Raw genomic sequence first — 25,129 nt, 5'->3', positions numbered from 1 at the left:
AACTGTGTGTGTAATTATTTTATAATTGAGTTAGATTGTTGAACTAAATCACTGAAATAAATAAAGTTTTCAACATGCAATCTATGTTTTTTCTGAAAGGTAAATTCACAATACAAGAAAAGACACTGCAACATTTATGACATGCTTAAAGTCATTGAAAATAATTTATTTCTCGTTCAGCTGTCTCACGTGACACAGCAACAGCACAAACTGTAGCTATAATATGTCCCCTTATTTTTAAAGTTCACACATTTGTTTTCAACCAATACGTTATTTACTCTTGCTCATTAAATTCCATTTTTGATATAATTTCTATGGTACAGGTACAATGTGCAATGCTGTATAAAACAAGATAAATACTTAAACCCAACAGATACTTACTTTTTCTAGAAACCACTATTAGGAAGTGCTCTACTCTTTATTTAGCTACTCCTGTATTTATCTTAAAGGGTCAAAGGAACGGTTGAGTTTAAGTCTAAGGAGGCCTTTGATTCATTACAAAAAAGAATCACCTCTAAATTTACCTCACAATGATCTTTATAAAGATTTTACTGAGTAAAACTGTGACGTCTTTTAATGTTGCTTTCATGAAACCTGCAAATAAAGGGAAACGTTCAGGCTTGGAAGTGTTTGTGCACCCTGCCAAGGTGATAAGCCCTTTGCTTACCCTGTAGTCGCAAATAAATACAAAACCCAATTTTATTAAAATAAAACCTCGGAGGGGTTTTCATACATTAACAATTGGCTGCACAGAACTACAAAAAGTAACACAATTTGAGCAAGATTAAAAAAGCAAAAGGTGCCTCTAGTGAAAATTTCAGTCCTGGTGCAGTTCAGTTAAAAAAAAAGAAACAATATATGAACATATGGAGTTGGAGACTATTGTCACTAACTCTGTAAACAGTGTTTGTTTAATTTAGTTCACTTTGCAACAAAATCTGTTTATCAGAACCATACGCATTAGTTAGCATTACCAGCTAACACTATGGATTATAATAGATGCAAATGGATTTTACCAATGAGGAATAACTGTTGAAAATTGTTTAAATAAATATTTTTTAAATATAATATTGCATGAATAAAGTAAAGGTTCATTCACAATTTTCAACATTTTAACAAGTGTTCAACACCTACCTTTTTAGGACCATCTCTACCCCTAAAACCATACCAAAATTTGAGGATTTTCCCTATTTTTCTATTTTATTGTAGCTGGGACTAAGTATTAAAGAACATATGCAGCTATTTTATGGTAAAGTTATTGTATAATAATCACTTACAAACTCCAAAGGTTATATTTTCAAAATGAATCAGTGTCAACGTGCAAATGGTAAATTGTGCGATAATACTAGCTTAATATTATCCCCCCAAGTGTATGTTTTATACACTTGTAAAGAGGATGTAAACTGTGAATGATCCCTTAGATTTCATTGCATTATTGATTAGCAAGAACAAAGTGCAGTGCTGAAAAGGCTTGACTTGTTTCGTTTGTCTTCAGACCACGAACCAAAGACTTTAGTTTGCAGAAAATGCATTGTAATGAATATTGGTATAAATTCAATAATTATTCCTCACTCAAAAAGAAAAAAATTTAATTTATGAATGTGGAGAGTATGGTCAAAGTGCAGAACTAAAAGGTTTAGGATTTAGCCCAAAAGCACTTCAATAAAGATTAATAGCATTAATAATTGCCACATTTTGTGATGTAGTAAATGTTACAGCCAGATTTGAGCAACGGAGGAAATTGAAAAAAGTTCATATTTCTTGTTTTAACATATCAAGTTTCAATTATTCATTTATGGACACATTTTATTATATAAAGGTATAGGTTTATAAAAAGCTAATTCAGTTAGCATTGGCAGATAGCACCAAGTGTGTTTTTATTAGAATGGGGAGACATTTTTGTAGGGGGAATTTAAAATAAAACTTTAATAAGATTTAAAAAAATTAAATGAAACTTCCATTTCCCTGAATATGATATATTTTATGATGCTCAGTAGGCTAAACAAACTTTAGTTAGCATAAGCAGCTAGCACAGGTGTGATTGCATTACAAGAACATTCGTTGGAAAATAAAGATATATCTGCTACCATGTTTTAGGGCAGAAAAATACAATAATTCTTTTGCAAATTTCTTAAGTAGAAGAGAATGTTTTTTGCTAGAGAATTTTGACTTAAAGTTACCGTATTGAAATCGGGAACACCAGATTCTGTGCAGTCATTTTATACTTGTAGTGCCTAACTAGTCAACCAGGTCAAGTTAAAAAAGGTAGAGGTGCAATATAAGTGATCCCTAAATTCTTCCTTTTTCTTGCTGATTTACTTATAAAAACATTATGTGTCATAAATGAGTTTAAAACTCAATAAGAGTTCAATAATTATGTGTCACCTACTCAAATTCCATTTTATCCATCATGATCAGTGTTTTCATGATATTTAATTCAGGTTTTTTTTAATTCAGGTTCAGGTTTTTTTTAGTCATTTGTGATGCTGACATTTATTAAACAAAAAGTTAGGTTAGGTAACTAAATTAAGACTTTCAGGATTAAAAAAGTGTAAACTTTCACAAAATAGAAAACAGACACATTCAAACATAAATTATACACATGTAGTCATGCATTTGTTCACTGGGCTGCATACAGTTTAGTCTTACATTTTATCTTACATATAAAATAAAGTTAAACATTTCTTGTGGTACATACTGTATATTTACATTATTTCTCATTAGTATTTGATGCATTAGAGTGTGGAGAATCATGGAGGATGCTCCCAGAGTGAGGGTTAAAGTGTTTTAAGGACTACTTCAGAGAGTGTAGTATCTTCTTGTGCGTGTGTGCACATCTAACGATGGGTTTTTGCTGAACTGGCATAGTGCCTAAGGTTAACGTGGTAATTTTTTTCCCTTAAAACGACCCTACTTAACATAAATTACATTTAACTGAGGTCACAAGCTGCCAAAATACAGTATCTGATTATATCTGTAATGTTATGTCAAATGTCCTATACAATCCAATACAGGTTTGCCTGCCAACACTTATGAGACACCATAAGCCTACTTGTCATTGTCTGAGTGTTTTATTAGTTGTGGTCCTTCATGGCAACAGTAATGTACTGCACTGACAGATTGGTGTACGCCTGTGATGGTTGCTCGTTGTAAGCTGGCTGAAGGTCTTTGTTTAGGACTGACGATCTAGAGTGGATGTCCAGTGTTGGGCGTCTGTGGAGACACCTGATAGGGTTGGGATGGCGACACCCACGCTCCGGCACTAGGGGGTCGACTTGGCTCTCCACTGCCTGACTGATCCAGTTCAGCACTGTCACAGTCAGAATCGTCGCACAAGACGCGGCTCTGACGAAAAAGAGGGCAGAAAATGTGTCACATACAGAATTGGTGTGAAAGTGTTATAAGAAAAGTATCTTAAAATTATGAACAAAAGACATTATTCCAGAGATGACAATGTGGGAAATGCAATTCCAGAAAGTAAAAACTTTAGACAGAGATTAGTTCAAACCATTTGCATTTTCAGCTTCCTAATATAAACAGGGGGTCCAACTGAATATACCCAGTTGTAGCCTCTAATTCTTCTTCCTTTTGCGAGATCAACAGTAAAAACACTATCGTGGTTGAAAAAGGATGAATCAAAACATCCTACAGCCTGACGGACGTCATAACAGGACTTTACCGTATGTGGATGATCTTTGTCAAATCTGGGACTACAGCTGACCAGAAATAAAACTTTAGTAACACCAATGGCTGTAGTTCTCATTATTAAATCTAAAACATATAAAGGTGTGTAGATTTGCATGTGACACACGGAGTACACATAAGTAAATCTATTTTTTTTTGTCAAATTCCATGAGGTGGGCTGTGCTTATATCTCCTGTCACATAAAGAACTGTGGGAATCAATATAGCTCCAAAAGACCAGATGTGAGCCTCAAGAGGTACCCATGCTAAGTTAACTATTGTTGGAAGTATGCTGCTCCCTTTTTTCCACCATCTTCCTCACTGCCAGCACTACTTGGACAGTATGCATCATGGTTACCACTGACACACTTTCACTTTGGTTTAAGAGTTTTTACCAATTAGCAATTTAAGGGCCAAACCCAGGGACCAATCACCTAGTTAAGTGAACAACATGAGGAAAAGGGCTTTTACATGCTTGACCCATAATGTCCACCTCTGCAGATATCTGTACACTTCTGGGAACAAAAAGGTATATAGATTTACATATTATTTTTTGTGCTATTTTCTATTATGAGTTTTTTTTTTTTTGTCTGGATTATCCCAATTTAAATGAATGACTTTAGCAAACTCTTCTTCTTATTTGGCACTGCACAAGAAAGAGCAATGCAATTGAATAGCTTAATTCTTGTAGAAAAGCTCCCTATAAAAGACTTTATGGAAATTATAACATCACATCATCAGATATTGACACACTAACTTTAGTTATCTGTTTCAAGACTCTAAAATAAAAAATACAAAAAACAGAGTCAAAGTGAATTATTTACCATGTTAAATAAATGCATGCTTTTATGGAGTAATTATTGACGTTTGTATCTTGAAATGAACACAAATGAAAGTAAATATGACTAATTTCACCTATTTAACCTTGATAAATAGACATAACAATTATTTGAAAAAGGATTCTGTTAAATATGTTTTGTAATCATCCATCCATCCATTTTCCATCATGCTTTATCCCAGCTGGGCAGCTGGGGTCGCGAGGGGTGCTGGTGCCTATCTACAGCAGTCCACGTGGGAGAGGTCTGCTACACCCTGGAAAGCTCGCCAATCCATCGCAGGGCAACACAGAGACAAACAGGACAAACAACCATTCACGCACACACTCACTCCTAAGTAGAATTTAGAGAGGCCAGTTAACCTAACAGTCATGTTTTTGGACTGTGGGAAAAAGCCAGAGTAACCGGAGAGAACCCACGCATGCACAGGGAGAACATGCAATCTTCATGCAGAAAGACCCCAGCCCGAAAATCTAACACAGAACCTTCCTGCAAGGCAGCAGTGCAACCCACTGTTCCACTGAGCAGCCCGTTTTGTAATCATGTTAAAGTAAATATAAAGGCAATGCAATATTTAGAATATGATGTACTCCAATTGCAACCACACAGGAACATGTTCTGCAGGGAAGAGTTTTCGGCTAAACTTCATGGTGTAGGTCATTTCTCAATTCTAGAAACAGTCCAGTAGCTTTATCTTTTGCTTCTCTTGCATGTGCTTAGACCACAGGCATTTCTTCTTAAACTGGAAACTTTCTAAACTATTTTTACCTCTCAAACTTCTTCAAATTTCCCTGAAGAGTTTGACTTATGCTGTTCTAATGCGTTCTCCTTAGCCATTCCATTGGGACTCTGTTGGTAAGTTTCAGGTTGCTATTCTGCAGGAAGATTAACTTTTGCTGTGGTCTATAGTCTAATATGGCCTTAAAGTTTTCTTTACACCTGTCCCTGTGTTTTGTTCCATTCCTCATCCCATCAACTCATCACTTCATGTCCTTTGTGAAAGAAAGCATCCTGAGAGCATGATGCTGCCACCACCATGTTACATGATGTGGATGGTGTGTTCAGGCTTTGAAAACCCTTTTAAGGAGAAACTGCTTTCTCCTAGAAAAGATTTTTCTGCCACACATTGCCTTTACTTGGAGAATAATCTGAACAAGGTGAATATGGACTTTTTCTTTCATATTTGGAAGAATGTTGGTCTTTTAGCTCCCTTCACTTGTGAGATGTTTAAAGCTTGGCTCTTTGTTTTTTTATACCCAATGTTGCTTTAATATTCTCCATAACCTTTTCCCTGACCTGTCTGCTCTGTTTCCTATTCTTCCTGAACCCGTTCATTCTCTAATGATCACAAACAAATCCCAGAAGTCTCCACAGAACAGCTGGATTTATGATGAAATAATTTTATAAAGGCAGTTGGTTCCACTTCACTTTTTACTCAGATACCCCAGTGCATCAGAGTAAAGGAGAAGACTATGCAAGATTATTACATGTTTAACTCATTGCACCCCTGCATTGCTTTGCATCTGGAAGCATCTTTCCAGAAAACCAACAAGTTAGCTTTGGCATCTCCCATAAATTCTTTCTGGTGTGCTGTCCAATACGACTGGATTCATTTTAGAGGTTGGAGGACAGGGGGTTGTTGTATCGCCTTGCACCTGTCCCTATATCCTTCTAATCGTAATTGTCAGATCAAAAAGGAAAAGTAGTTTGCAATAAGTCTTTAATTTTGAGAAGGGTATAATGAATTGCAATGATTTTTTTATCCACCTTAATTTTATCTTTTTAAAATATTTGATGTGTTTCTTGTGTTTTTATTTGTGAAATATGAATGTGTGTGTGAAAGGTGTACTACTACTGCACAAACATTGCCCATACTGGGACAAATAAGAGCTACTGAACTGAACTGAACTGAGCATTTGTAAATATAAATGTACTCTTTGATAGAAGTGGCATTAAGTTGGTGAAAACTCACAATCTACAGCAGCTTCTTCTCACGTTGTTTGTTGGTAAAATTAAGCATTGCGAATGATGATCATTTGTAAAAAAAAAAAAAAATAGAAAAATTTTGTTCTCTGACCAACCAACAGTTTTTTCCCTTTCTTTATGTGTAACATTGTCTGTAATTAAGAAAAGGAAAAGAATATGTTCTCCATTCATTAAAAAAAGAGTATTACTGTATGCGTCTGGGGTTTCTGGAGAAATAAGGTAACAAAGATTTCTGACTAACAAGGTATTAACCCATTACCATCATGACCATGAATGGTTTTGAGAATTTGAATTACCCATATACATGAAGTTAGTGTTTGTGCCTCCAAGTCGCCTGATTATTTTAATTTCAACAAAGAAAGCAGAGAAAGTCATTTCTCTGCTTTTCTGTCTGCATCTTTTCCATTAACCCTGATATTTAACTGCCATTGGAACTGAGAAAAATAAATCCATTCTGTTTTGCTCAGGCCAGTAGATACATTTTTTTTGATCGTTCCAAAGCATAGAGAACAAAGAGGTGACCACTCTTCCTTTGATATAGCACCAAAACTCTGGAACAAATGACATTTAAAAATTGAACAACTGGAATCACTTACTGTAATTAAATCTTCTTTTAAAACACTGTTTACCTTTAAGGCTTTTAACCCAGGTTTAGACGATGACCTTTGTAGTTTTATATTTTTTTCTAAATCTCCCTGCTCTATATTTGATATTTTTATGTATTATTTTTTCTAGTCTGTACTCTGTTAAGTTTAAAATTATTAGCTCTTGCATGTGTAAAGCACTTTTACCTGCTGATATGCATCTTAAAGTGCTAAATAAGTAACATTTTGTTGAGGCTTTAAATAGAGCAGTCTGCACCACTTTTGCTCCTCTTATTAAACCGGCATGGTACCTTAGATAACCTGCAAGACATCAGCTAATTGCACAAGCAAATATTTATTTTCACAAGCAGTTTAGCACTTCTATATTGGGATCTTAGTAGGTCTGGCCCTGTGTGTAATATTACTTCCTTTTCGAAGCAATTTGCTATTTTTTTGTTTGTCTATCTAATAGAATCCCTATAGAACTACACTAAGGCCTTTGCTGCAACAAGGTATAAATCCGACTGATTTGTGTCATTGTTGACGACATAAAGTTGTTTTTATTTTTTGCTTTCTATTTTCAGTTGGTTGTGTTGTTTTTTCTTCTTTCTGAAAGAACAATACAAAATGACATATTCAAACCACTGTGGGTTTTCTTTTACCTTATTAGGATTCTGCCCGGCGTCCAGCTGAGGTTTGCTTTGGCCCGGAGCACCATCCCTCTCCGACAGACCGTCAGACGTCTGTGCAGGATCAGTGTTGTCTGCTGGGATCTCCGACCCCTGGGAGAGGAGGTCATCACTACGGTCGTCCAACCTGTCGTCTGTGTTTGTGCTGACCACGTCAGGCGTGCCGCTGTGAGAGTGGTCAGTGGTGTGGCCCTCCTCACCGTCTGATACCGAGAGGTTTTCTGAGCTGAAGGTAGAAACCGACTGGCACTTGGTGATGCTAGTTGGACGGCTGTAGTGAAGCAAAAGTGGAAAATTATTCTTATTCTTTAAATAAATCTATGAAGACATGGAGGAAGGTTTTAGAAAAATGTTCCACTCATTGGCATCTCTGAGCATGGGGTCAGAGCTTTCTACCTTTACAGTTTTATTTTAACAATATTTAAAAATTAAGCTGTTGCTTTTTTAGTTTCAGCTGAATTCAGACAGGATCCCAGTTTCCCTCTGCTATATCTCATCGGCTTTTTGGCTAACTTAATATACTAATTTATTAACCTTTGCTCTTTTTTTTTTTTTTTTTTATTCTGTGCCACCATGAAAGTAACCCTTGCCCCACCCTGGTCCCCCAGTAGATTTGATCAAGAAACGTCACTTTTTCCAGTAACATATGACAGCAAGTTACTCACCGTCTCCGTGGCAACTCAACCTCACTGTCAACTTCACCCTCCTCCTCTTCTGATGACACCCCACGCCTCTGTAGGAAAAAAAAAAAAGAAAAATGGAAAGTGCACAAATGAGAAAAAGCTCAGGCGGCTGTTGAGGGACATGAACGGTTACTCAGTCCTGTACCTGCTTGCGTGTGATAGCTGCCCTATACAGAATGGCTGAAGGTGTGAGGTGCTGGGTCCCAATCCCCCCTGAAGCCCCCCGAGGTATCCTTACAGAGCTGGCTCCCTCATCCTTATCCTCCCCGTCATGAGGAAGCCGAGGAGATCCCAGGGATCCTCTTCCAGCTGCCGCTCCTCTCCCACATGGTGAGTCTGGGCTACTGGAGAATGGGAATGATGCAGCATCCTCGCTGGGAGTGTCACTTCGTGGGGGGGTTTCTGTGAGATCATCCAGACCTGTTGCCCCTCCCTCGGACCCCCCTAACCCAGCAGAGGCGCTGAGGCTGCCCCCTCTTTCCAGCCCACTCACTGAGGATTCCCTTTTCCCCAGGCTCTCCGCCTCCAGTGTGGTGCAGATGAGGTCAGGGCTGGAGGAGGACAGCTGCCTCTGCTGCTGCTCGTGGCTGAGACCCCGCAGCGCTGCTGCTGGTTCCAGGAGCTGCTTAGAGTTGTTGGTGGCATTTTTAGCCTGCGCTGCTGTTTCCCTGTTAGAAGAGGACTGGTTTGCCTTAAGACCAGCTAGGTCTCCACTGCTGCCTTTACCAGGCTTGCGATGGCGGGTTTTTACTCTCCGAGACCGGCTGGGAGAAGTGGAGCTCCTGTTTGGGCAGGCTGGGATAGTGACTTGCATCACAGAAGAATCCATTTTAGGAAGAATTACCTCTGACTTCAGGATGTCTGGCCTAGAAAAGGGGAATTTAATAGTCACCACCTGTTCTCCATTTGCCAAATGAACATTTATTTACTTCAGAATTAATCTGTCATTTAATACGGACAGGAGTTAAACCTTGTACCTCTTGCTGGAGGGCAGTTTTTGTGGGACATTTCTTTTTTTGATTAGCTTGTCCATAGAGTTGGAAGAGCTGCTTTGTCTGGAGCTGTGGTGCTTGAACAAACCGGGATACTTTTTATCCAAAGACTGCTCTCTCCTAAAAGAAAGAAAAAGAAACAATATAACTCCAAAAGGCTGAAACCCATAATCTTGTAATATGCTCCACTTTTGAACATGCTTTAAAGACCTTATTTATACCTCTGCAACTCTTTCTCTTTCAGCTCCAGCTGCAGCATCACAGCACTGAGCTCCATGTAAAGGTTATTGGCCCTCTCCAGTTTCCTCTCATAGTGTTCACGGATGTCCAAGGCATGCCTGAAAAAAGAAAGAAGTTGTTAATGTCATTGTAAATCCCTATGAAAGAATCCAGACCCTCTTTAAGAGACATGCAATGAAGGCACTTATTTTATCTGCTGGGGCAAAAAAAGGAAGGGTAACAAAAATTGAAATGGAAGGTAGAGGCTTCACGCATTCATATTTTACAGTGATTTTAAAAGTATTATTACCGCTTGAATTTGTTTTAATTTTGTCAAGTTGTAAGCAGAAAATTCTGCATTTTAATGTTTTTCTAATCTTCTAATCTGAAAAGTGGGATTTTGATTGGCATTCAGGCCCTCTGTGTCAACATTCATCCATCTTCTCCCGCTTATTCCGCCAGGGGGCCGCTGGCAGTCTATAGGCGAGAGGCGGGGTACACCCAGGATGCCAACGACACAGAGACACATTTAACCTAACAGTCATGTTTTTGGACTGTGGGAGAAGGCCTGAGTACCTGGAGAGAACACATGCTTGCATAGGGAGAACATGAAAACTCTATGCAGAAAGAATCCGGGCTGGGAATTTAACCCAGAACCTTCTTGCTGAAAGGCAAGACGGTGCGCTGTGCACCATTCTATATGTGGTGTGAGAACAATCTTGCTGCAGTCACAGGTAAAAATCTTCTGGTGTAGGTAGGTAGCAGGTATGCATGTTTGAATCATTTTGCCCATTCCTCTTTTTGTAAAATAGTGGAAGCTCTGTCAGACTGAAAGAAAGGTCTATGTGAGGATCAATTTTCAAGTTTAGCTGGATGGCCATGTCTTTGATCGAGCCTTACTAAGACACGAATATTATTCAATCAAATTAATTTTGTCTTCAAGGGAAGTAAACCTCGCTCCCAGGCTTTTTCAGTTTCTTGCAGATTTTCTTCCATAACTGTACTTCATTTAGCGTCATCCTCCTTCCTGTCCACTTTAACCAGCCTTAGTGTTCTTGCTGATTAAAAAGATCCCTACACCAAGATACTACTACCACCACATATCACCGTGGGATAAGGTGCAGTAGTTGACGTAGCATCATTTGTCTATCCCTTTTTCCTATGTGACTGGAGCACCTTCTTGCACATATTGCTGCGTCCCTTAATCAAATCTATTCTTTTGTGGCTTTTTTAACAACTGATTTCTTCTTATATAAAACCTACATCTTCAATCTCTTTTAACAGTTGTCCTCTTAAAACAACTGATTTCTGATTAAAACTTTCCTCTCCAATGTTTGGTAAGACAGCCATTTCATAGTAGTTTCTAGTAGGTGATGGTTGAATCAAAGAGGGCTATGCTAGATATCACATGTTCTAAGCTTAGGGCACTGTTTGATATCCTAAACCTGCTCTAAAACGCATACCCAACTGTATGCCTTAGGAACTGTATGGCGGTGCAGTTTGCAGCACTGTTACCTTGCAGACCCTCCATACGAGACTGGCTTTTGCCCCATCTAAATCAGTCTGGTTAGGCTCAATAGTCTGTTTTAAAGAGACTGGACCAATAGGAGTGTGGTAGGTAGCCCCATAATGCAACATAGTTTTTCTGTATTCATAACAGTCAAGATTGAAGCTGCAAATGAGAAATGTTTTAATGATGCCCTTTATTATGTCCAAAAGAGTTATATCATTAAAAATCTTAACAGTGGGCTGCTGTCAAAACTTTTCTTTTAAAAAAATATGTTTTTGCATCAATTACTTTGTTATCTGATTAGTTTTAAACTGTTTTCACTGAATTTGTTGGTCTCATCAGATAGGGCTTAACCTCCTCCCTTCCTGACTGGTATCCCATTGTAGAAGGTGTGAGGCAGTCTGGGTGCACAGGCTGAGATGTACACCAGCCTCCCATGAACCTCACAGACACATGCTAGAGGATGATGATGACTGTAAGTTTACCAGCATTTTGGCAGAGCCTGCTGTATTAATTTGACAACTATAAATACACTTGTAACAAACTAACCTCAGCTCCTCCCTGCGGCGGTTAATCAGTTCCTCGTCGAGCCGATGGAGACAAGTTCCCTCGGATTTAATCTTCTCAAAGTGCTGTTTCACCTCCTCTCTCCATTCAGCCTGATGAGAGCACATTTCTGTTCACCAACTCTGCACCAACTCTATGCTCACACTCCCTCTGATGTGTGGCATTTCATTTAACTGATTACTTTGTGAGCTTAAGTGTGTGCCTTTGCCTACTGTTGTACATGAACATACGGTGTATTTTTAATTAATTGACAGTAATCAAAATATTGTGCAAAACAATATGTCTTGCCTTTGTAAATAATTTTGTCAAGAATAGAAAATACAGGAGAAAGATTGGGATGGATGGATGGATGGATGGATGGATGGATGGATGGATGGATGGATGGATGGATGGATGGATGGATGGATGGATGGATGGATGGATGGATGGATGGATGGATGGATGGATGGATGTTAAGAGGGATGGATGGATAGATTAACTTTTAGGTGCTTAACTCCAATTTTCTAATTAGTTTGTAATCTTATTGAAAACTGAACTCTGATTTAAGGAGAAAGGAAAGCATTTGTTTTAACTTTTTCTATTTACATTATAGAGAGTGATAGGTAGAGTGATAATAGAAATGTAATTTGCCACATATTATTATGAACAAGTCAAGGAATACAGTATGAGAGTTACAAGCTCCTTACTTACTCAAATAACATCAAGAAGCTTATATATTTGCAAATGTATTTAACTACATGTACGAAACAGAAAATGTCCCATTATAGCTCCTAAGAAGAAACATCATTTTTATCAGTACAGAATCTTCTTCTGGTGGTATAATGTAACAACATATTGAACATGTAGTTATTTCCATCCCATCTGATATAGTTTTGATCAGAAGTTTACATTGTCATGTTAGTTAGTTATTCATAAATCTTATTTCATATGACAATAATAGACACATTGTGCAGGAATAGCAAACATTTAGGCTTGTAATGATGAACTGGAACCTTCCATTAAAAAAAAAGAGTAATTTTATAAATATAGGTTCAATATCAATATGCCCACACTCCCACTATCATTTGGATACAATTTGACCTCTTCTCTTGCCAGAAATCCCTAAGAATATAAAATTTTTTCATCTTAAAACAGACTTGACTAAATATGGTGCCTATATTTTGAAACCTGTCCATGAGGACACACAGTTTTAAGAAATTTTAACTAAGCCAACTTTGATTTTATTTTTTTAATGTAAATGAAAATGATAGAAACTTAGCTCATGGTGATCAGTTCATCTAGCAATGCAGTGTCCATGTTCATCTGAGCATGTGTGTATCTTAATGAGTGTATGTGGCCATGACTCAGCCGTCTCTGTGAGGATCTACATTGATGCTATATTTATCCCCTTGCTCTAAAAGTAACTATGCTGCCTTTGGCTTAAATTTAAACTAAACTCATTAATAGGTCAATTCACATCCTCATTGTTTTGTTTTTTTATTCATTTTTTTACTTATAGGCCAAAGATGCCACAGCTGCTATCCATTTTTCTTCCCTATGAGTAGAAATAAGATTTATTTCAAACAACTGAGGACTCAGTCAGCTAATGTACTTAAATGCTGTGCAAAAAATAACTGCCATTACATATTTGTATAGCTTTAAAACATATACTTTTGGTTATCTGTTTAATGAATAAAATCACAAATGGAAGCTGTGTCCCTACAGAAACTATAAAACAAAATCCTTAAAATATCAAAGATTAATATAGCATTGATGGTTCATTATTCGGTGTATATAAACTTTCAGCCGGAACAACAACAACAACTTTCATGCATAATTAAAAGCAATTATAAACACAATTAGCATTAAAGCAGCCATACCTGAGATTTAAAGTATGTCTCCTGTGGGGTGGAGAGTACATCAGCTGAGGCTATATCCAGATGAAGGAGGATCTGTCGGAAAGAAGGCCTATTTCTGGGCTTACAGTTCCTGAAAATCCAAAACAGGAAACACAGCTGTGTACACTCACCATACAAAGTAAAATCAATAAAGTCTTCAAAACTACACACTAACACCTCCCTGTGCAGCCACTCTCAGAAACTGTCTCCACAACTCTCATCATTAAAATCCTCTGCACTGCTTTTCGTCTGCAGGCTCTACTCACCAGCACTGTCTGAGGAGGATCTTGAAGCCATCCGGGCAGCTCTCAGGGATGGGCAGCTGCAGGCTGTTATTTCCCACGCCCCAGATGATGGCAGAAGAATCTACATCTTTGTATGGAATCTCCCCAGTAAGCATCTCCCACAGTACCACACCAAAGGACCTTTAAAGGAATAGTACACCCAAAACATGATTAGCCTTCATTTTCTACTCACCCCCATGCTGAACAATACTCTGGAGTACTTTTTTGATATCTCAAATGCATGGAGGTCTATGGTGCCCGAGACAGAAAGGTGCACGCTTTCAGGAAATCCTATACACTACTGTTTATGCTCTAAAAACATTCTAAATAACTTCGTTTCGAGTAAATTCTGGATGCTACCCACTCAGGACACTTGGAATACATTGGACGAGCAGTATGGAGGAATATTGACACGTTTTTTGTGGGCTTTTATGGACCTTTCTGCCTCGGGCGCTGGGCACCTCCATTATTTGAATGTCAGCAGACAGCAAGAAGCTTCTCAGATCTCCAGATGCATTTGAGATATCAAAAAAGTACTCCAGAGTGTTGTTCAGCATGGGGGTGAGTAGAAAATGAAGGCTAATCATGTTTTGGGTGTACTATTCCTTTAAGTTGAACCAAGATAGAAGTAAACTGCAGAAGTAAATACACTTACAAGATTTAAGTAACTTTATTACATAATTTTAATACAAACCTATTAAATAAACCTTACCCAATGCATACTTTTTTTTATTTAGAATAAATAATTGTCATATTTATATATGAAATGAAATGAAAATGAAAAAGGTTTACTTACTCGAAATGAATAATAATTATTGTATTTATTTTAAATGTAGAGAGTTTAATAGTCTTAACTGAATAATAATCAGGTTACTTTTGTGCAATTCAAACAATAAACTTCAGGTATTTGCACTAAATGTACAAATTTGTATTTATTTAAAAAAAGAATAATTAATTAAATCTAAATTAACCAAAAAATGTATGTATCTAAAACATAAACGATATTATACAATTGCATATGGATCATGTAAGGTTTATTTAATAGATTTGAGTTAAAATTATCTGAAAAAAAAAAAAATGGGAATTCGTTATATGATGTCTATACATAAATCTTAAAGTTTGAGTGAAATATATCCATGAGTATAATAATAATAATAATAATAATAATAATAATAGTGATAATAATTTGCTATTTTAGTATTAATAGAAAGAAAAAGTACCAGATATCCACTTTTTCTGACACTGGTTCATTCCGAATGACTTCAGGAGCCATCCAGGCCACCGTGCCGGCAAACGACATCTTAGTGCTCTTGTCACTGAGCTCCTTAGAGGTCCCAAAGTCAGAAATCTTCACCATGTCATCATGTGTGATCAGCATGCTAGAAATAAAAAGCGGAAATAATTAGCAAAACGTATCTCCGTAAGCCATCTTTTCCAAGCGGACAGAGCCCGGTCTTACTTTGGGGATTTGAGGTCTCGGTGGATGATTTTGTGGAGGTGTAAATAGTTCATGCCCCCTGCGATGCCCATGGACCATTCAACCAGGAGGCAAGGGGTGATTTTACGGCCCGCCCTCAGCACCTCATACAGTTGGCCTTGGGCACAGTATTCCATCAGGATACAGTAGCACGGAGCCTGGGTGCACACACCTCTGGAAGGAAGGATGCCATTCAGACAAAAATACAGATGGACATAAAAAGGAGGAACAATCAGGGTAGATGACTTAAAGGCTGTCACAGCGGCAGTTTCCTTACTTGAAAGTGATGATATTTGGGTGCTTCAGTTTGCGCAGGTGTTTGATCTCAGTCTCCTTGATGTCCCGTACTTTCTTTACAGCTACCTCTTCTCCATGCAGCTTTCCAAGGAAGACAGCCCCTTGTGCCCCGCTGCCCACCCACTGCAGGTCAGAAATTTCCTCAAAGGGAACCTCCCAGGACTCTAAATACCAACAAACAAAAGAGCACAATTATACAATGCTATATTTTTAGTAGTGTTCTTGATATACCTCCTAATAGTGCCTTCAAAACATACTCATACAACATAAAACTTTTCCAATTTTATCAAGATAAAAAACCGAATCTAGAAAAATATATTTTCTGGTATTCTATTTTAAACCTCAGTACAAGATAGCACAAACTTGTAATGTGGATGGAGAATGTGTAATGTTTTTTTATTATTATTATTTTTATCTTTTGCTAATTAAATCTTAAGAGTATGGTGTGAATGTTTGTTCAGGCCTGTTTGCTTTGATACCCTTGGATAAAAATCAGGCTAGTTTAAATTATACCACAGATTTTGAGGATTTTTTTCATTCACTTTAAATTTTAAAAAGCATTAGTAATCTTTTTTATACTTTACAATTTACACTTTACAATTTTCAGATATGGTATATCAGATAAATGTCCAGTACAATACACTGAGATTTGTGGTTGAAACATGACACGATGTGATATGATTAAAGAGGTCTGGACACCTGTGCAAGCCATTGCAGAGAGCATAAGCACTTGTCAGCATGGAGCAAGCCATTGCAGAGAGCATAAGCACTTGTCAGCATGGAGCAAGCCATTGCAGAGAGCATAAGCACTTGTCAGCATGGAGAAAGTGAACTAAGTAGGGTGGATAAGTAAGAAAATTACACATCTAAATACCTCAGGACAAACTGTATCACAACAAGCAGATTTAAGGATAAAAAAATTGATCATCAGCAGTTTATGAAGCAAGCAATTGCGTTTATGTCAGGAAAAAATGGGGGAAAGAAACCCAACAATTCACTCATAGTTTAATCTGTCTGTCATCTGTCAAACTGACATTGCTTAAATGACTGTGAAGGCTCAGTCGGTAAAGACAGACAAGCCTGGGAGAGCAAAGGAGACATGCAATCAATTCTTCATGAGGTCCACTGAATGGCTGAGATCTCTTGGGAGCAGCAGCTGCAGAGGGTGATGATGCACATGGTGCCCCCAGTTCCCCCTCTTCACCTGACCAGCTGTGACGTTCACTGAGCTGGCTGACGGGCACCAAAAACACAGATACCCCTCCAGATGGATGAAGTAAAACTCGTAAGCACTGAGCGATGTTAGTTTTCTAATACGGTGAAGATAATCAAGTAGTGTTCTAATTTTCTAATTTCAGTAGCTATCTTTTCTACTCAGCATTTTTACTTTATCTATACATTTCAGGGCTACATATTCCACATTTTAGCTTTACAATATTTCACTCAGCCGTGGCTGATAAAATACAAGAAAAAATAAACCCCACATCAAATCCTTCAATATAGAAAAAAAAGTAGTCACCGCTGTAAGTGGCTTTATTTAACTGCTTTCAATAAGTGAAAGATAAACTAACTCACACTTTGTTTGTTTTTTTTTTAAGTTCAGACTTCATTCTTCCTGCTTAGTAGTAAAATTCAAGGTTTCACGATTTAAAGCACGTCATCCAGGTCCTCAGGCAGGCATCACAATGTTCACTTTCTTTGAACAGTCAACATAATATTTGACCATACGTTTTAGAGATAAACAACAGGTTTGATGGTAACTGTTTGCAGAGTTTTAGGGGATTTCTGCTATGGATTCAAATATTGCTCACTATCTTTCTACATATTGAAACCAGCCTCTCTTGAAACAAGCCCGGCATTGTTTAAGATGTGTGATTTTGGTTTATTTGTGATCTCCAGGATTTATCTTTCTAAGTGATTTTTGAAAAGGGTTCAAACCAGAGAAGATACACCATTGGTCCTTGATCCCTTTATTTATGAATAATAAATATCATTGTGGTTCACTGAACTACCGAAGTAATATAAATGACTGTATAAAGCTTTTCTGACTGGTAAATTTCAATGACTTTGATTTCTCAGCTGTAAATCATTGAAGATCTGATAACAACAGGTTCATTTTTAGATTTCGTAAATATTAGATTTACTTTTTTTTATAATATTTTAGTTTAAATATTTGAAAAGAAGTAGGCGAAAAGGGAACCTTTTGCTAAATTCCTGAAAAATTAGAATTAAAGTGTTTTCTTATGTGGAAGTTGTAATTTTGCCAATATAGAACTTCAGACATATTTGAAATACTCTATTATAAATCAAAATTTAAAGATCTTTTAATATGTTTAACCTTGAATGTAGACATTTCTAGTTATAAAAGGGATGTCCTGATTTGATATTTTCTTTATAAAACCGATATCACAGCTTTCAGTACGGACCGATAACAAGATTATTGCGATACAATATAAGCATTAATCATATATTCTTTTTCACCCATTTTTAGTGTGGAATGTTAAAGAGGTCTTGATCAAGTGACATTTAGTCAAACAGAGAACAATAGTCAACAACAACAGAACAACTGACCGATTTATTATTAACATAATAAATCATAAACAACATAAAATTTAAGCAGATGGAAGCAGAGTACTTTTATAAGTTTGTTGATAAGTTTTAGATGTAGGTTGATATATCCCTATAGTTGTTATTTGGCTGGTACCGAACCAATTTCCAAAATAATGAATATTAAATAGGGACTTCCATATTGAGGAAGAAATGTAAAAAAAGCCCTAGTAATCGTAGCATTTTGTCTTAAGTCATGGTGGTTCACTAACATGTTTGGTCTCTCTCTAATAAGCGGAAACTACCTTAGAAAATGCTTTAGCTACAGTTTTGCTTGGCAATATGATGTGTCAATTATGTTAATATGTCCTAAACGTAACTCCACTGAGTTCAGAGAGATTTAAAACTCATAACTCAAGAAACTCTGCCTGTCTGATTCAGAACAGAGGCGTGATCACCAATAAGCTTTAATTGGAATTAAGGCAAAATTTCTCTATTTTGTTGTAAAACTGTGCAAGAGTCCAATTGCTCACCATTACTTTTTTAGACAGTTTTTTTTTATTTTGTGTATCTCCCAACTCTGAATCCTAACTGGAGAACCTCAAGGAATCTTAAAGGCCTGCACCATTACTGACAGCTGTTGGTTCAGGTGTGACGCGAGGGCAGACGTCTACACTGTTCAAACAGAAAAAACTAAGATGAAAGACCAGTTGGTTCCTTGATAATAAAAAACTTGTCTGATCCAAAGTAAAAAGCCCTACGCCTGGTTTTTAACTCCTTGATTTTCCTTTCATTCTCACAGTAATAAAGCTTCTAACTTGAAATTAGGCCACTAAGCTCAGTTTGTTTGACCTAAGGGCCAGTTAACTCTGTTTAGTTCAGATTTATTTAGAGTTGGAAAATTGAAATTAAACAATAAATTTCCCCTTTACAGTAATTTGTAAAAATAGCATTTGTTCTATATATATATATATATATATATATATATATATATATATATATATATATATATATATATATATATTTTACCTGCTTTGATAAATAGACCTTAGTTTATTAAACTTTTTATTTCATATTTGTTTACCTCAGTTATAAGTTCCTATTGGTTTTCTCTTCACATTTCGGTTGAGGGTTTATCTTTTAATCCAGAAAAATAAGGTCATAATTCTTGGAATTCTTGGAATTCTTGGAATTTGAGATGGTGCAATTGGAAGGAAAGAATCAATCCTTCAGATTGCTTTTTAGATTTTAAGACTTGATTATATTTATAAATATAATGTACTATAAATTTCTGATGCCCTGCACAGATGCTGACAGAGCACAGGTGAATCATACCTTCATGATTATGTTTGTGTTCAGTGGAGTAAGCTTTTCCGATCATGGTCCAGACTGGTTTCAGGCAGCCAAAAAGTCCCTCCAAAAATCCTCCACTGCCTGACTGGAGCCTAATGTTCTCTGACTGGCTCCTAACAGCTCCAGCTTCTTGACTGTGGCCCGCTTCCGCCCCGCCACTGCCACCACACTGGCAGGCCTCATGTTCATGAAGTTTTAGCACGCTGTTGTCAAAGTGAGCTGTGCACCCATCACTTGGACTTGGGCTGCTGCCGCTCGGGGCTCCGTGTACGGTAGGTTCAATGGACAGTACGTTACGAAGCACACACTGTGTGGGGGTCAGGTCCGTTTCAGGGGTGCAGGCAGGGGTGTCTCCATCGAGTCTCCGATAAGGGGGTTCTGAGATTGGGGTGCTGAAGCCTGACAGGGAAGGGGAAGGGGCGCGGGGCTCATGGATACAGGTCCCACTCATCAGGGGTTTCCCCAACACAGCAGGTTAGGGAGGATGGATGAACAACAGGTGCGAAAAAAAATCCTGGAGGGAAAGAAAAGAAATATATCAGAATGAGTTCCAAGCTTAAATTTACCATCAGCCAAAAATATACTGTTTAGTTTATCTTGTTTTTTTCCTCCAGAAACATTAATCTACCAAAAAAAGTAAAGAAACCTGTCCAGTTACATACTTTCAACTGACAAAAAGAAAATTAGTAAACAAACTGCCAGAAAAAAACAACAACACTACGCTGCTGGATACTGAAGTATGGTTATTCAGTGAATTCCACAATGGAATATATTTTGCACTGAAAAAACACGGTTTAGTGTATATTTTGGCTGCTGAAACCGAAACTAGAACAGAAACTGAGTTTTTCAGCTGCTATGGTAAGCATTCTGCTAGACAAACTTTTTAGAACAGATTTTATGGAGTCAAGATTAAAAGAATCATCTTCAATTCAATTCAATTCAATTCAGTTTATTTATATAGCGCCAAATTCACAACACATGTCATCTCAAGGCACTTTACAGTTCAACCAGATCATACAGTCAAATTGATACAAAGTTTTCTATCTAAGGAAAACCAGTTGATTGCATTGACTCATTGACTCAAATACAATCCCCCACACTAAGCATGCTTGTAGCGACAGTGGAGAGGAAAAACTCCCTTTTAACAGGAAGAAACCTCCAGCAGAACCAGGCTCAGTGTGAGCGGCCATCTGCCGAGGCCGACTGGGGTTCAAGGAGACAGAAGCAGAGATACAAAAAGCAGCTGTAAAAGGCGGCCCCGTCCAGGAAACACACAGCCAGGCAGACGAGCTCCAAGGCAGCTCCCATGCCAGAGGACGAAGAGAGCACATCCACTCAGTCACGGTCAGAGAAACAGGACCACACTGGAAAACAGGCCGATCTCCAACATCTATTAACAAGGGTGTTGATAGAAGCAGCACAGCTGATGTTTTTTTCCAGGATGACGTCACAGCCAAACAGGAACAGACGAGGCAAAGCTACTCTGAGGAAAAGCAGAGAGAGCAGAAGGTTAGAGATTGAACTAACAGATTCTGCAGAATAGGAGAACAGAGAGAGAATGAAGCAGAATGATGAAATGGGGGTCCCTATGTCCTCCAAAAGTCTAAGCCTATAGCAGCATAACTATAGAGATAGCTCAGGATAACCTGAGCCACCCTAACTATAAGCTTTATCAAAAATGAAAGTTTTAAGCCTAGCCTTAAAAGTAGACAGGGTGTCTGCCTCACGGACTAAAACTGGTAGTTGGTTCCACAGGAGAGGAGCCTGATAACTAAAAGATCTGCCTCCCATTCTACTTTTAGAAATTCTAGGAACCACTAGTAAACCTGCAGATTGAGAGTGAAGTGCTCTGTTAGGAACATAAGGAACAATCAGATCTCTGATATAAGATGGAGCTTGGCCATTTAAGGCTTTATATGTGAGAAGGAGGATTTTAAATTCTATTCTTGATTTAACAGGAAGCCAATGAAGAGAAGCCAGGATAGGAGAGATATGATCTCTCTTTTTCATTTTCATTAGAACTCTGGCTGCAGCATTTTGGATCAGCTGAAGGCTTTTAACTACAGTTTGTGGACTTCCTGATAGTAAAGAATTACAATAGTCCAGCCTTGAAGTAACAAATGCATGGACTAGTTTCTCAGCATCACCCCTGGACAGGATATTTCTAATTTTTGCAATGTTCCTCAGATGAAAGAAGGAAATTCTAGAAACCTCTTTGATATGGGATTTAAATGACAGGTCCTGATCAAAAATAACACCAATATTTTTTACTTTATTATCTGAAATCAGTTTAATCCCATCCAAATGAAGTGACTGGCTAATCAGTTTCTTTTTCAGAGACTCTGGTCCAAAGACTATAACTTCTGTTTTGTCTGCATTCAGAAGCAGAAAATTAAGAGTCATTCAGGTTTTTATGTCTTCAAGACATGCCTGTAATCTATGTAATGGGTTAGCTTCATCTGGATTTATAGACAGATATAGCTGGGTATCATCAGCATAACAGTGGAAATTAATCCCATGCTGTCTAATAATTCTACCAATTGGGAGCATGTATAAAGTAAAGAGAATTGGTCCTAGCACTGATCCCTGTGGTACTCCACAGGTAACCTTTGAGCGTGTTGAAGATCTATCATTAACATGAACAAACTGAATTCGATCAGATAGATAAGATTTAAACCAGTCTAGTGCTGTTCCTTTAATTCCAACAAAATATTCAAGTCTTTCTAAAAGAATATTATGGTCAACTGTATCAAATGCAGCACTAAGATCCAACAGGACGAGCACAGATACAAGTCCATTATCTGAGGCCATGAGAATATCATTAGTGACTTTCACCAGAGCTGTTTCAGTGCTATGATGAGCTCTAAAGCCAGACTGAAACTCTTCAAAAAGTTCATTATGGTGGAAGTGATCGCAAACTTGTTTGGCAACTACTTTCTCAAGAATTTTGGATAAGAAAGGAAGATTGTTTAGTTTATTTTATTCATTTATTGTTTAGTTTATTTTATTCTTCAAAATTAGTGGTACAATTCTGTTTCTGTTTAACCACTCATAAACTGAATGCATTGGACATTTTTCAAATTTCTCCTTTAGTATGTTATTTCACAGTATCTTTTCCACCATTTAAGCTTAACAACTTGTTTTCTTAATAAAAATTATTAATTGAATGTAGCCATATAATAGACTTCTTATAGCAACTTGTTGTGAAACGATTTCTCATGATCTGCTGACAAAGATATCAATACTAGTTAGGCCTGATCCTCTTTATAAATCACTCCCACACACTTTACTGCATGGACATGTTATTGAAATCCATACAGTGTTCATAAAGGATGGATTTTATGGTTAACAACACAAAAAATGAAAAAATAAAATAAACTAAAATTTCAAAGACAACCATCACTAACTAATAATGTCAGTTAAATGACAAACTATGTCTAAAGTGAGCTACTGGCCAGTATCTTTAATATTTACATTTTGGAGCTGTCCAGTGCTGAAATGAGTGCCATTATCGCATTTTCTGTTTTCTTCTTGAAAGTGCTGAATTCTTGATCTGAGTACCTACACAACCAAATTCGGTCTCATCCGAAAAAATAAATGGCCCAGTGGAACCACTACCAGAGAAGGACTATAAAGCAGAAACCCCTCTGAACATTATTGACAGTTGTTTTCATGGTAAACAGCAAGAAATAATACAACTGTTTTAATCAAAGAAACAATTTTAAATGTAGCCAAACAGTAACAAAAGCTGCAAACAACATAATGCTCTATAGGTGACAAAATGCATCAAAAATGATGTACTGAAAAGTATGTTAGGTCGCTGTTTAAACCCCAGCTCCGTCAATCTCTGCTGTTGTGTCTTTGAGCAAGACACTTCTCCCCCATTGCCTGCAAATGGTCTTAAGGCACCTAAGTACTGCAGCCTTGCTTATGTCAGTGAATCCCAGAGCAGCTGGGGCTACAATGTGCCACATATTTCTTTTTTTTTTTTTTTTGCATAGACATGGTGTTTAAGAGACAAATCAAGTGGATGATATCAAAATGTGCATCTGTTAAAAAGGTCCAGCCTAAATCTAACTGGGAATCTGATGCGACACTTGAAATTCAAGTTTCCCAGATGTTCACCTTTAATCTCACTGCACATTTGCAGTGAAGAAAAAAAACAAATAAAGAAGTCTCTAGATATGTCAACCTAGAAACATATCCCCAAAACACCTACAGAATATTATTGTTCTTTCTATTTGTGCTGGTTTATTACAACAAATCCCAATCAAATATATTCAAATGTGTGGCTTTATTATTTTTTTTATTGGTATAAGCACTTTTTCAAGGAGGTGTAGTATATCCACATGTCTGTCTCTGTGAATGGGAACCCAGAACGACCCAGAGGAGTCATCACCAGAGGAAATGGGCTTTATGAATGAAGCCACCCGTGGACGGTCAGTTTCTTTCTCTCTTCAACACACCTGCTAGTCACCTGCCCCTTTGAGCAGCATCAGTGCGTGAGACACCACCAAGAGCAATGCACCCCAGTGAAGACCCATTGTGTGTGCTGAAGAATTGCATAACCGCCACATTGCGTATGCATGCACGTACAGCAGTGCAAGAGGGGCATGTGTGAGAAGAAACGAGAGCACATGTAGCAGAAAGCACATACCGTCCAACAGCCCTGTACTGCACCACTGCACAGGTAGAGCCGCTTCGTGAGAGGGAAACGAGGGCGCGAAAACCAATCTAACGGGTAAAAAACATCCAACGGGCCTGTGCAAGGCTGGGATACACACGCACGCACACGCACGCACTCACGCAGGAAGATCAATCTTTAAATAACCGAGGATGTGATGATGACACTCAGCAGCATCATAGCCGACGCGCATGAATTGCAAGCCTACTATGATCCATGCCAAGTGAAACTGCCGCAGCGGCTGTAGGCTGTACGCGGACCCAGCGTTGGCACTATAACACTATTAGTGTATCTCACAATGTGCCTTTTTTCCTGAGTGCACAAGTATAATCTTTGAAGCTCTCATCGAGCATCATTGGTTTCTCTGAGGCACCGTGGTGCAGTGTGAGCGGCTTGAAGCCACAGCACCATTTAAACCCGCATGAACCGATAACTCATGAAATCAGCATTTAACCAGAACGCATGACATTCCCATACCTTTCTGCCTCGGTTGATGTCGCGTTGTCAAGTGAGAGGGTGGGCTCGGCTTTGTATTTGTCCGCCTCACTGAGCTGCTTGTTGTTTTCCTCCGTTCCACGCAGCCTTTTGGGTTCCCAGCGAGTTATTCCCACGAGTTTTTATTTTTATTTTTATTTTTCTCACGTTACTAGGACAGATCCCAGCGGTAAACGGTGTTATCAATAACCGGGGACCCATGCAACGTGAGGCGCGCTGGGTTTTTTGGGGGGAGGGGGGGAGGAGGAGGAGGAGAGGGAGCTGTCTCCTTCCCAGTGCTGAATTGACGTCACGGAAGTGAGAGCTGCGCCACAAGGGGGCGCTACTTTTTGAGGAATGTATCAGAAAGGTAGCATATTCAATGAT

General features: G+C 38.0%; 1 protein-coding gene across 1 annotated transcript; it reads right to left on the bottom strand.

Annotated features, from left to right (window-relative positions):
* Positions 1-2,464: 2,464 nt before the first annotated feature.
* On the bottom strand, positions 2,465-25,022 carry map3k12 (mitogen-activated protein kinase kinase kinase 12). The gene is made up of 14 exons (XM_038308975.1): positions 24,746-25,022; positions 19,567-20,098; positions 15,665-15,848; positions 15,370-15,561; positions 15,131-15,289; positions 13,893-14,051; positions 13,609-13,717; positions 11,732-11,841; positions 9,675-9,791; positions 9,439-9,573; positions 8,607-9,327; positions 8,444-8,511; positions 7,752-8,049; positions 2,465-3,345 (listed from the first exon to the last, which is right to left on the bottom strand). Exons 2-14 carry the CDS (start codon positions 20,033-20,035, stop codon positions 3,187-3,189), a joined length of 2,880 nt encoding a protein of 959 aa, XP_038164903.1. The 5' UTR covers positions 20,036-20,098; positions 24,746-25,022; the 3' UTR covers positions 2,465-3,186.
* Between the last annotated feature and the right edge of the window lie 107 nt (positions 25,023-25,129).

Source organism: Cyprinodon tularosa, unplaced genomic scaffold (genome assembly GCF_016077235.1).
Source record: "Cyprinodon tularosa strain WSP-4 unplaced genomic scaffold, ASM1607723v1 ctg651, whole genome shotgun sequence".
NCBI lineage: Eukaryota > Metazoa > Chordata > Actinopteri > Cyprinodontiformes > Cyprinodontidae > Cyprinodon > Cyprinodon tularosa.
This window is presented reverse-complemented; position numbering and strand designations above follow the sequence as displayed.